Source organism: Pygocentrus nattereri, chromosome 10 (genome assembly GCF_015220715.1).
Source record: "Pygocentrus nattereri isolate fPygNat1 chromosome 10, fPygNat1.pri, whole genome shotgun sequence".
Classification (NCBI taxonomy): Eukaryota; Metazoa; Chordata; class Actinopteri; order Characiformes; family Serrasalmidae; genus Pygocentrus; species Pygocentrus nattereri.
The window spans coordinates 11,204,900-11,218,349 of NC_051220.1; the positions used below are offsets into that span (position 1 = coordinate 11,204,900).

The window sequence follows — 13,450 nt, forward strand, 5'->3', positions numbered from 1 at the left end:
TGCATAACATTCTGTTGGGCATTTCAACATTTTACCCCTTTTGTTTCCAACCAAATCTTAACAACTTTTTTTTTTACTACAGTACTTCCAGAGTTTGAATTCAACAGACATGTATTTTCATACTTTATAGAAATCATCAGGCGTTCTCTGAAGACTTAGAAGAACTTGAGAGTTTATGAGTAGTAGATTAAATCATATCACTCCCATCTTGTAGGGTACAGAGAGTTGAAGGTTGTGGTCAGAAGAGCATGTTTACTGGCATCTTTCGCTCAGCAAAGTCACCGATAAAATCAGATAAAATCAGAATAAAACCAGAGGCTGTGGGGCACATGCTCCAGCAGATCACGGAGAGGCTGCAGAACATCATGCTCAGGTAAGAACTGAAACATGCACTCATACATTTACAGTGAAAACAAATACTGATACAACAAAAAGAGGTGAAAAAGTTCAATGTACAGTTGAAACTAAAAGAATCAGCAGATTAAGATGCCACTGAGTTTCAGTTCAAGAATAGTGGGGTCATTATTAATGATTAGGTTTAAATATTTCAAAATATTCCAAAGCAACTTAGAAAATATGTGTGTGTGTGTGTTTGTGTGTGTGTGTATATATGTGTATATATATATATATATATATATATATATATATATTTTTTTTTTTTTTTTTTCTTCAGGCAGATGATGTGTAATTCTGTACATACAATCATTACTGTCATTAACAGACTATTAGATAATGATCATGAACATATTCCCTGGTATTTGGAGGGTCTTGTTTGCTACTGCAGCGCTGACAGTTGTTCTTCTGTAAAGTCTCTGTTCTAGTGTGGTGATGCGCTCTGTCTCACATTACCTGAGATCTTCCTCATCTCCTCTTCTGTCTTCAGTGTAAGAAATGAGGAACAGTCACTCTTTATACCAAACTTTTGCAAACTTTGCAAGTTTTCAAATGTACAGATATGATATGGTATGTTGTAAAGATTTACAGAGCTATTTTAGAGCTTAGTCTCAGGCACACCCAGAACTTGAATTTTTGGATATTCAGTGGGTTCAAGAGGTTAATTAGGGGATCCTGGGGCCCCTGGGACCCCTTGTATTTCACATCAGATTGATTTAATTGAGCTAATCTAAAGGCCACATGGAGTTTGGAGGTTTGTAGTGATTGACTCTATAGCCTCAGCATCCGCTGACCCCGCTCTGTCATTTTACGTGGCCTATCACTTCATGGCTGAGTTGCTGTCATTCTCAATCGTTTCCACTTTGTTATAATACCACTGACATTTGACTGTGGAATATTTAGTAGCGAGGAAATTTCATGACTGGATTTGTTGCACAGGTGGCATCCTATCACGGTACCACATTGGAATTTACTGAGCTCCTGAGAGCGACCCATTCTTTCACAAATGTTTGTAGAAGCAGTCTAAATGCCTAGGTGACCCAATGACTGTATTTATGGGATATATATATATATATATATATATATATATACACACACACATTTGACATGTACAGTCATTGATGTGTATTTTTAAGATGATTAGATAAGAGTATTAGGTAAGCGTGTGTTGAGTGTGCTTGATAGTATCAGCAGTGTAAAGAGGTGCAGCAGAGCAGCACCAAAGCAAGGTCAAATAAAGCAAATTAGCAGGTCAGCAATCTGCAAAAGGAAGTTGACAAAGAATAAACAGGTTTAAATATAAATTCTAGCACCAATTTATACCATTTATACCAAACTTTTGCAAACTTTGCAAGTTTTCAAATGTACAGATATGATATGGTATGTTGTAAAGATTTACAGAGCTATTTTAGAGCTTAGTTTCAGGCACACCCAGAACTTGAATTTTGAGATATTCAGTGGGTTCAAGAGGTTAATTAGGGGATCCTGGGGCCCCCAAGGACCCCCTTGTATTTCACAGCAGATTGATTTAATTTTGTTTAATCTGTTCTTTACAGAATGAGGGTTTTACTTGTTGTCGCTGCTCTTGTGGTTGTGGCTGGTGCTGCCAGTGTCTCTCTGGAGGATCTGGAATTCCACGCCTGGAAACTGAAGTTTGGTGAGAAAGTAACATCAGATCTGCGTCTGTATATCAAATGCAGAGCTAACAGGATAATTATTAAAACCGAAACCACTTTGAACCACTGCATTCGACGATTTGCATTGTGCTTGGTGATGTAAGGGTTGGATGCAGTTGCTTGGCCATGGAAATCCATTCCATGAATTCTCTATGCTGTTCTTGAGGTAATCTGAAGGCCACATGGAGTTTGGAGGTTTGTAGTGATTGACTCTGTAGCCTCAGCATCCGCTGACCCCGCTCTGTCATTTTACGTGGCCTATCACTTTGTGGCTGAGTTGCTGTCGTTCCCAATTGCTTCCACTTTGTTATAATACCACTGACATTTGACTGTGGAATATTTAGTAGTGAGGAAATTTCATTACTGGATTTGTTGCACAGGTGGCATCTTATCACGGTACCAACCCATTCTTTCACAAATGTTTGTAGAAGCAGTCTAAATGGTGACCCACTGACTGTATATATATATATATATATATATATATATATATTTGACATGTACAGTCATTGATGTGTATGTAATATATATATATATATATATATATATATATATGAGATATATAGTCATGTCAATGTTTATTTAAATAGCTTTTACAACAGGCTTTTTGTCAATGACAGATACGTACGTATATATATATATATATATATATATATATATCTTCACAGCATAGACAATTGCCTTCAGATGTCCCCAAAGATAAAAGTCTAAGGGGGTCAGATCGGGAGACCTTGGGGGCCATTCAACTGGCCCACGACGACCAATCCACTTTCCAGGAAACTGTTCATCTAGGAATGCTCGGACCTGACATCCATAATGTGGTGATGCACCATCTTGCTGGAAAAACTCAGGGAATGTGCCAGCTTCGGTCGTCGTGGGCCAGTTGAATGGCCCCCGAGGTCTCCCGATCTGACCCGCTTAGACTTTTATCTTTGGGGTCATCTGAAGGCAATTTATGCTGTGAAAATACGAGATGTGCAGCACCTGAAACTACGGATACTGGAAGCCTGTGCTAGCATTTCTTCTGCGGTGTTGCTATCAGTGTGTGAAGAGTGGGAGAAGAGGGTTGCATTGACAATCCAACACAATGGGCAGCACTCTGAACACATTTTATAAGTGGTCAGAAACTTGTTAATAACTCATGAAAGAATAAAGTTAAAACCAAGCACACCATTGTTTTTCTTGTGACATTCTCAATAAGTTTGATGTGTCACATGACCCTCTTCCAGTGTTGCCAACTCTTCAGTAAGGAAAGTCGCTATTGGCTGTCCGAAAAGTCGCTAGAAGTTGCTAAATGACGCCATCATCTAATTTGCATAATATATGTTTTTGAAGCTGTAAAGGAAAAACGATGTGGGAGAGAAAATAACACCCGAGATATGTTAGAACTACAAATGAACTCAGAACAAATGAACAACTTCTGTTGCCTTTGAAATAGGCAGTCACTTCTCAAAATACGTTCATGACTTTAATGCTGTGTATAAATCATTTTTACGTAAATGACATAAATCAGTTTTTTGCTGTGTTGTTAAATGTTAGCATAAGAGTAGCAGTTAGCAGGAACTGCTGTTCTACGTTCAACCCTCCTCCTTTATCCGGGCTTGGAACGGCAAAGTGACCTTAAAATAGACACTTTGGCAGAGTTACTTAGTTTTTTTTCTTTTTTTTAAAAATGTATTTATTTTTATTTCTTTTTTTTAAGTTTTCGTAAGTTTTCTTTAGTTTCAAACCTATTATTCACAAACTGTTCTGGCTCACTGAAAGAGTAGGTCATTCAGTACTTCATTTTGGTCTTCTATGGCAGGTTCAGCTGAGGGAGCTGACTTATATGAATAAGCAGTTGATGTGCCAAAAAGATGCAAAACATCATCAGGCAGCTTGAGCTCATAGCAAGCCTCACCAGACAACCTGAGACCATATCGGATATACAGGATTGAGTTAAGGGTCTCCAAGGACATTCGATTTCTATGTACATCCCGCTCTGTAAGTACAGGGCGGGGTCAGTCAGCGGCGGCGCAGTGTGGACGTGGAGCGGGGTGGGTCTGCTCTGACTGTGAGACTGCACTGTGAGTGCTTTGGGACGGGGACAGTAACTGAAGAGCATGAGGGTTCATCTCCATAAGTCTCCAAAAACACCACAAAAAGTCGCTAGATTTGTCGCTAGTCACTTTTTAAAAAATAAAGTCACTAGAGGCTCTGAAAAGTCGCTAAGTTGGCAACAGTGCCCTCTTCCCATTGAAAGAACTAAAATTGGATCCAAAATGGCCGACTTCAACATGGCCGCCATGGTCACCACCCATCTTGAAAAGTTTTCCTCCTCCCATATACTAATGTGCCACAAACAGGAAGTTAATATCACCAACCATTCCCATTTTATTTAGGTGTATCCATATAAATGGCCCACCCTGTATATATATCCTCAGAGGAAGCACATACATAAACATATACATAAACATATGTTTCCTCTAAGGTAAAAGCTACAGTTCATTGGATGAAGAGTCCTGGCGTAAAATGATTTGGCTGGACAATCTTAAACTGGTTCTGGAGCACAACATGCTGGCTGACCAGGGCATCAAAAGCTACAGACTCGGCATGAACCACTTTGCAGACATGGTGAGATCTCACATACACAGTTCATTACACAATTCACTAAATCTTTCCTTCAGCCCTGTTTATTATGTGTTCATGAGTTCAGAATTTCTGGGCAAAAGACCATTAAAAGTCTCTTCTTCTCTAACAGGACTATCAGGAGTACCAGCAGATGTCAAAGGGCTGCCTGGGGTCATTCAACTGGACTGATACCCACAGCGCCACTACATTCCTAAAGCTGGTAGAGGGCACTGCTCTGCCCAGCTTTGTGGACTGGAGGATTGAGGGCTACGTGACTGAGGTTAAGGACCAAAGTCATTGTCACTCCTGCTGGGCCTTCAGTGCGGTGAGTTACAGCAGGACAGACATAAATTTAAGTCATGGTTTAATTAGAATTTCTGACAGTTTTGGAATATATCAGTATAAAATTTAGATGATTAAACAAAAATTACACGTTTAGTGTTAATAGCAGTTTATTATTCTGGGATGAATCTTCATTTTTAATACAAAACATTTTTAACAGCCAAAGTATATCTGAAATATTTTATTGTGCAAAACAGTAAAAACAAAACAGTTCAATATGTAAATAAACCTGTCAGTATTGGTTTATGAACATAGCCCAGCAGGCTCGGCATAAAGGGTGCTAAATCTTGTTTCATGTCTTAATTTGGCTTGAGTTGGCTTCCTTAAATTGGCAGCTTAAAGTTTGAAATTTTCAGTCCACATGGAGCAGCAGTCACATTTTATCACTTGGTCAGGCAACTAAAGTAGCTTAAGACGAAACAGAAGTGTTCCAGTCTTTTGTGTCTATGGCTAATGCTAACCCCAAAAGACTGGCTGTTTCGTTATGTCCGCTGCCTCAAAAGCAAAGTTTCCTGTGTCAGGCTGCACTGATTTAGACAGTAGTAGGTGATCAAGGATCTGTAGCAGTATCACTTTCATTTGAAACATGGCTGAAACATTCCTGATTCAGTCACTCAGTTAAATGGGGTAACGTTAACATGGCTTACGCTAAGCTATCTGCACTTATTTATGTTGTACTAGTGTAACTCATGCCTGAGGAAGCTTCAGGCTGCCCGCTACTAATTTGACGGCAGTGAGAAAAGGAAAGATGAAGTCAGAAGGAAGGCATAGATGCCTTTTCTTCCAAATCAATATATCAAGAAAACGTCAGTTTGATCAGAGGTGTTGCTCCGTACACATTTAATTATCTTTGAGTCTTGATTATGTGATATTACCCATGATAACATATACAGACATCTACAATAACCTAAATACCATATCAGAGTACACATATCAATAACTAAAACATACAAATCGGTTTTATGAAGCAAATATACTCTGATGAAAGTGATTAGCTGAAAAAACGCTGTTTGCATAAGTATTCAACCTCTGTATTGCAAAAAAGCTCCAAGTTCTCACAGCTGAAAGTCATTAACCTAACAATGGCACAGTTTGCCATTATAAAAGAAAAGTTCACCTTTACTGGATAAAAGACCCTGTTAATTCAACTATTTTTGATCAGACTGTGAATCTGAAGGAAATTAGGACTAAGAAAATCAGAGAAAAAGTTATAGACATGCGTAAGTTATAGACATGCATAAGATAGGAAGGTTTTTGGATGTCATATTTAGTGTTATTAGACTGGACTGACTGTTGTTGAACAGGCTGGTTGTGATGTTTGTGAGGTTCTGTGCTGTGTGCTGATAATATGTGCTGTAATGTGTTTTTGCCATGTTTCGTCATGTGTTTCTTTATAAGAAACTAGCTTGTCACTCACACTTACAGTTGAAGGTTCTCCACAAGGGAGAGCTGTTGGCGCACAGATGGCTTCAGCGTGCATCATTAGAATGGAGGAAATTGCCTAAATATTGGCTATAGAAACAAACAAGATTATGATATGAGTAATATTATAGTGATATATAGTAAGAGCAGGGATGCTGTGGAAGATTGGAACTTTAAAGACATCCTTATTTAAGGAAGAAAACACACCCATTTCTATTGTTCCACCTTTTTGTCCTTTAATTTTTTCTCATTTGGTTCTCTCAGGCAGGGGCCCTAGAGGGTCAGATGTTCAAGAAGAAAAAGAAGCTGGTAGAATTGAGTGCACAACAACTGGTGGACTGCTCCCGGGGTTATGAAAACTTTGGCTGTCAAGGTGGTTGGCCTCATAATGCCTTCAAGTACATCAAGTCCAGTGGAGGCTTGGAGACAGCATACACTTATCCATACCAGGCCAAGGTGAGGCTACAATAGTTAATGATTCCAGGGTGAGGTCAAACTAGTGTTGAGTGGAGCTTCTGAGACACAGCTACGTTTAGTCTCATAAGTGTGTTTGTATAGTTTTTACATTAGAGCTGTAATGCCAATGAAGCTACCAAGTAAAGAAAGCCAACTGTATGCCAATTAGCATGGTGCTAACTGCACTCACATGTTAAAGCATGAATTTTGCCAATGCATTTTTGTCCATATTTATAAGTATGTCAAACGGGTGTTTGGACATGCAGTTTGTACAGTTCTAATTGGTGGGGTCTTAGTAGATAACCCTATAGCTCCAGTGGAAAGCTTTTATTTTGGCACTGTTCGTCTACCTTTGGGGTGAAGGGAAAATTCTGGAAATTTTGAAAATATCCCTGTTAACTTTGAACCAGAGGGTTAACAACCCATCCTTATTGCACCCATCTCTTCTCAGGAAGGGGAATGCAAGTTTAACCACCAGAATTCTTGGGCTTCATGCTCTGGCTATAAAATGGTGAAACCCACAGAAGACGCTCTGCAGTATGCTGTGGCAACAATCGGGCCCATTTCTGTAATCGTAGATGCCAACCATCGCAGCTATCAGCTCTATGAGTCAGGTAACTCTGAGAAACCAGCGCTGCTGTACTCATTAACACAATCTTGTCAGAGCAAAACTTCTTATCCCCAAAGTAAAGATTTTACAGGAGAAGTAAAAACCTTCAGTGTAGCCAGACATTCGTCCAAGTCATTTTGGTGCATTTCTTTCGGTCCATTAATCATGGCATTTACATAGCGTAAATAGTAACAGGGATTTTCAAATTATGTCAAAAACTGAAACACGAAAAAATTGAGATTTTGTCCTGACACCAGCGATATGCTGTCCTTGAAGCACATGTGACTGAATTGCTTGTAAAATAATGATTGGCCAATATTTCAGCCAATCACAAACACAGAAACTCCTCAGAACAAATCTGCAGTGAGAACGATGGTGGTAGTAAATCAGTAAGAATGATTAGAGTAAAAAATGGTAGAAAGCTGTCATAAAAGAAGAAAAAAAAATCTATCCTGATCATCTGGAACTTTTTTTTGCTGTTTTTATCCCTGAAGATGATAAAGCTTTTAATTCATCTCTGTGGAAGACTAAACTCACTGTTACTGGCTTTAAGGTTACAGAACAATGTTATGATCTGTTAGCTAACTAGTTAGCTTTACTTAGCTTAGCTGCTGACAGTTACCAGATTAAACAGGACTTTAGAGCACTCACACTTGGGATTAAAAACTATCAACTATTACTACACTTATACACATGCCTTTCTCTGCATTAGTTCATTAAAGTTTGCAGGAATACATCACATAAAAGACAATGCTGTATTTAGCTCTATTTAGCATTAGCTCATCTGAAGGGGTAACTTCAATTGCAAAAACCTCCTCCTTTTTAGACATGAAGATCTGCCTGAGTTGCTAAAAGATTTGCCTGGTCTGATTAAAGCAAACATGGTGTCCACAATCCATATTTGTTTATTTTAAAATTCTAAGCATGCACTTTTGATCAGTGCTCAGTCATGTATGTCTGTAGTCGTGTACACTATATTACCAAAAGTATTCGCTCGTCTGCCTTCACACGCATATGAAATTAGGTGAGATCCCATTCTCAATCCATAGTGTTTGTCAGCCCACCCTCTGCTGCCATAACAGCTTCAACTCTTCTAGGAAGCTTTTCACAAGGTTTAGAAGTGTGTTTATGGGAACTTTTGACCACTCTTCCAGAAGCGCATTTGTGAGGTCAGACAATGATATTGCACGGGAAGGCCTGGCTCACAGTTTCCGCTCTAATTTATCCCAAAGGTGTTCTGTCGGGTTGAGGACTCTGCGCAGGCCAGTCAAGTTCTTCCACACCAAAAACACACATCCGTCTCTTTAAGGACTTTGCTTCTCGCACTGGTGCGCAGTCATGTTGGAACAGGAAGGGGCTGTCCCCAAACTGTTCCCATAAAGTTGGGAACATGAAATTGTCCAAAATCTCTTGGTCTGCTGAAGCATTAAGAGTTCCTTTCACTGGAATTAAGACGTCCCAACTCCTGAAAAACAGCCCCACACCATAATCCCCCCTCCACCAAACTTTACACTTGGCACAATGAAGTCAGACAAGTACCATTCTCCTGGCAACTGCCAAACCCAGAGTAATCCTTTGGATTGCCAGATGGAGAAGCGTGATTCATCACTCCAGAGAACACGTCTCCTCTGCTCTAGAGTCCAGTGGCAGCACTTTACACCACTGCATTCAACGCTTTGCATTGTGTTTGGCGATGTAAGGCTTGGATGCAGCTGCTTGGCCTTGGAAACTCATTCCATGAAGCTCTCTACGCTGTTCTTGAGCTAATCTGAAGGTTTGGAGGTCTGCAGCGATTGACTCTGCAGAAAGTTGATGACCTCTGCACACTATACGCTTCAGCATCTGCTGACCCCGCTCTATCATTTTACATGGCCGACCACTTCATGGCTGAGTTGCTGCCGCTGACAGTTGACTGTGGAATATTTAGTAGCGAGGAAATTTCACAATCTTTGCACAGGTGGCATCCTATCATGGTACCATGCTTTCACTGAATTCACTGAGCTCCTGAGAGTGACCTGTTCTTTCACAAATGTTTGTAGAAGCAGTCTGCATGCCTAGGTGCTTTGTTTTATAAACCTGCGGTCATGGAAGTGATTGAAACACCTGAATTCAATGATTTGGATGGGTGAGTGAATACTTTTGGAAATATAGTGTCTTGACATGGTTGCTGTCAGTTTGACTATTACAGTCCCTGTGAAATCCCTGCTTGTTCAAGTTGGCTGGGTTTGCTGTTGTCTCATTTCTAAGCTTGCATTATTACTTTATTTACCAGATACTTTATTTATGGGTTAATCAGTGACCATCCTAATTGGCAGCTAGTAACATCAATGATTGCAGGTGTGTATGATGAGCCAGCCTGCAGGACTAACTACCCTTATCATGCTATCCTGGTTGTTGGTTATGGCACTGATGATGGACAGGACTACTGGCTGGTCAAGAACAGGTAAACAAACATGCTGGCAAAACATCAAAAAGACAATTCCTGATCACATTTCTGCCAGGGACTCAGAAGAGTAATTTAACCATCACTGACAATGTTTTCTTTTGCAGCTGGGGTGTCGGCTGGGGTGATGAAGGCTACATCAAGATGTCGAGGAACAAGAATAACCAGTGTGGTATTGCCACAACAGCCGCCTACCCAGAGGTTTAAAGGTATATCTTCATTAAAGGGGTTCCAATCACAAACTTCTACACTGATGGGTTTAGATGTGAATGAAGACTGTATCATCTGACGAACAGCAACATAAACAATACAAATAGTAATTTTTCCTTTGATCCTCCTGATGTGGGCATCAGCATGGCCATGCCTCATGAGTGTCTACAAGCTGGCACCAGTTGGCTGCTTCAAGACTTTTGTAAACCAGACATAGGGTGCAATCTTTAATTTCAATGACCATTGGAAACCCCACCAGTCAACAGTTGCTTGTGGTGCTTAATGGGTCACTGGACCTTTGCACAATTGCCCAAAAAAGCTAGTTTGGTGGTGAATACATTTCACCAGTTTACATGCTATTACACATAGTATTTATTATGAAATATCACTGTTTGGGTCTCCTGACTTCTAATCTTGAAGAGTTCTGCATAATAAAGCTCAAAGTGTTGGCCCTACACTGTTAGAAATAAAGGTTCTGTGCAGGTAGATTTTTTGTTCATCAAGGTAGAAATAATGTAAATGTAACCCTTTTGTCTCTACATGGCTCCCCAGCTGGGCTCTGCGTTGTGTTTTGATGGTAATGAAAGGGACCAGGAAGCGCAGGAAAGTGGTGTGATCAACTGGTGGCGCTGTTTTATTGTCAGGCTCAGACAGCAGCTTGGCATATCTTCAAGGAAGCACAAAATACTGTCAATTAAGCAGTTTTTCCCACTTCTAACTTCCACTCCATGGAAGTCTCAGCTAACATTCACAGTTTCTTCCATTTAAAATGTACACAGCACTCAATGGCCTTCACCACTCTCATTAAATAAAACACATAAACAGTTTACATTCCCAAGCCTACATGTAAAACAGGTCCCACCAAACCAAAACTGACAAAACACATGAGCTTAGCAACTAGTTTTACACCACCCTTTTCGCTTGCTATATTTACAAAAAAAAAACAAAAATAGCTTGAAAATATGGATTTTTGGACCACTAACTGAACATAACATGTTATCCAGTGATAATCTGTCCAAAACATTGATGGATGTTAGATCTGTTTAAATGATTAATTAGGATTAGCACAGTCAGCATGTCTCGCCTTCAAGGAACCACACAATTCTGTGTCTTCCTCGCTAAATAGCAACAATAAAGAGAAACAACGCGTAGTGCATGTACCTCCACCTAGTGGCCAAGACTAGTAATAACACATTACATAAACTTACTCTCAAAAGTACAACACTGGTTTTAAGGTCCAACAATCCACCTTAAATAAGTTTTTTTTGGTGAAAAGTGCATATTTGTACCTTGGTTGGTTTAAATCAGAACATTACAATGAAAAACCTGGAGACTGAGATGGGGTGTGTGGAGAAATATAATTTCAATGGATTATGGTACTGAGATGTAATTGTACCCCTGAGGGTACCTCCCCAGTGACAAGAGGGGTCCTGCCCCAGTGACAGTTTTTTAGTGTATAATCAGGTGAGTTAAATTCCTAGTAATGTTACCACCAAGGAAGTCCAGGAGAGCATAACTGTCCTCACTTTCTCTAGGTGGGATGCCCTCACCAAGCCAATGCAGGTATCTGTTAGCTGACGTAACAGAAGTAGATATATTTGGTTAGCATTCTCCTCCAAGCGTGTTGAGCTCCTATGATGTTGCTTTAGTGCCAGTTTGAAAAGATGTAGTAGCTTCAAATGACTTAGAGGAAGCGTGTGCCTTTACCCTTCCTTGGGGTTCCACCTGGAAAGCTCAAGCTGGCATGTTCCGTTTAAAGAACTGTTGCTAGGTAGAACGAAGCAAACAAGACTTATCCCTCTCCACAGCCTGCTGTATTTTTGCACCTGTGAAGAGGTTCAACACAAAGCCTTACAATTGTTTCTGTGTTTTCTGCTCCTAACTACAAAATCACAACTGAAGCTGAACTTAACAAGTTAACATTAGTGACTTTCCTGCTCGAGTGCAAAAATGACCCACTACAGGCTGTTGCATTTTCCTCAGAACACATTGTAAGTTGTGCTACTGTCTGTTCAAAATAAGTGAAAAGAAACTTAGCCTTATGCATAATGCATAATCCAACTCATACCGAACCGTGAAGTCCAAACCACGGTGTGAACCAAACCATGACTTCTTTGTACTGTCACACTCCTATTAACTTGTGGGTGGAAATGGACATGATTAAGTTGGAGAGAAAAGTGAAGAATACCAAAAAATGAGTTTAAATAAATAAAAAATGAATTTCATATCATTTATATGAGAGAGCGTAAGGCTAAAGTAGGTGTGTGTGATTCCAGCTAAAACTGAATTCAGGTCATTGGATCTTCTGGAGCTGAGGGATCTACAGGATTAGAACTGAACTACATTATTGAACATGTTGTATCTCTAACTACACATAGCATTAATACAGCATTAAGGATGAAGCAGTTTATGTGAGTCAGTTCCATTTAATGTTGTTTTCCTACAGGTTGAAGAGGAGAAGGATGGAGAGGAGGAGTCTGATCAGAATGCCCTCCTTCCCTTCTCTACCCTGCTATTACCCTTTGGCCTCCTTTAAGGCCTGACTATGTTTGTTCTATGTACCACATTATTTGTAAGTCGCTTTGGATAAAAGCGTCTGCTAAATGTAATGTAATGTAATGTAATGTAATGATCAACTGATGCAAAACACTTTTTCTACCATTATTCCTGAATTACACATGCAGTGTTAATTGTTACTATTTCTGACTGCTTGAAAATGAAAAAAGAAAACTGAGCATTTAAATCTATAACAGTTCTTTTCATAACAGTTCAACACCTCATACCAGCACACACACACACACACACACACACACACACACACACACACACACACACATTAAGATCCAGCAGTATATTACAGTCTTAAGGTTTTCCTATATTGAAAGGCTCATTATTTGAAGCTGTATTGAAGCCGATGCTACTGTGAGCTACAGGAGAAGAGCATTGAAGTTAATAACCTGCTACACCATTGATAAGGAAATGTCCACAATCTTCAGAAAAGAAGCTCCAGGGTTTCTTCATTACAAAAATAATAAAGAAAAAAATCATGTATCTCCATTTTTGTCAACCTTTATTTGGTTGGGGTCGGGGTGGATAATAGAATGCTCCAAATAGAAATGTTCTATGAATGTACACTAAACAATTCTCAATCTCTATACATTAACTAAGGTAAGAGTTTTTTTTACTTCTGCTGTTAACTATTTTGGAAATACTTTTTTTTTTTTTTTTTGGACAGCAGCGATATGCCCTTAAACACTGACCTGGAAGCAGCCCTCAAAGTCATCATCATCA

The 13,450-nt window shown here is 39.6% G+C and overlaps 1 protein-coding gene across 1 annotated transcript; it reads left to right on the top strand.

Annotated features, from left to right (window-relative positions):
• The first annotated feature begins 323 nt into the window (after positions 1-323).
• On the top strand, positions 324-13,216 carry LOC119264169 (procathepsin L-like). Its single transcript, XM_037542162.1, has 9 exons — positions 324-373; positions 1,950-2,050; positions 4,537-4,679; positions 4,807-5,001; positions 6,705-6,896; positions 7,348-7,510; positions 9,844-9,949; positions 10,057-10,158; positions 12,606-13,216. Exons 1-8 carry the CDS (start codon positions 330-332, stop codon positions 10,154-10,156), a joined length of 1,044 nt encoding a protein of 347 aa, XP_037398059.1. The 5' UTR covers positions 324-329; the 3' UTR covers positions 10,157-10,158; positions 12,606-13,216.
• Positions 13,217-13,450: the final 234 nt, after the last annotated feature.

Coding starts and splice junctions, on each gene's coding strand:
- LOC119264169 (XM_037542162.1), top strand. CDS start 330: ATGCTCCAGCAGATCACGGAGAGGCTGCAGAACATCATGCTCAG. Junction 4,680..4,806: donor TGAACCACTTTGCAGACATG/GTGAGATCTCAC, acceptor CTTCTCTAACAG/GACTATCAGGAGTACCAGCA. Junction 7,511..9,843: donor CTATCAGCTCTATGAGTCAG/GTAACTCTGAGA, acceptor CAATGATTGCAG/GTGTGTATGATGAGCCAGCC.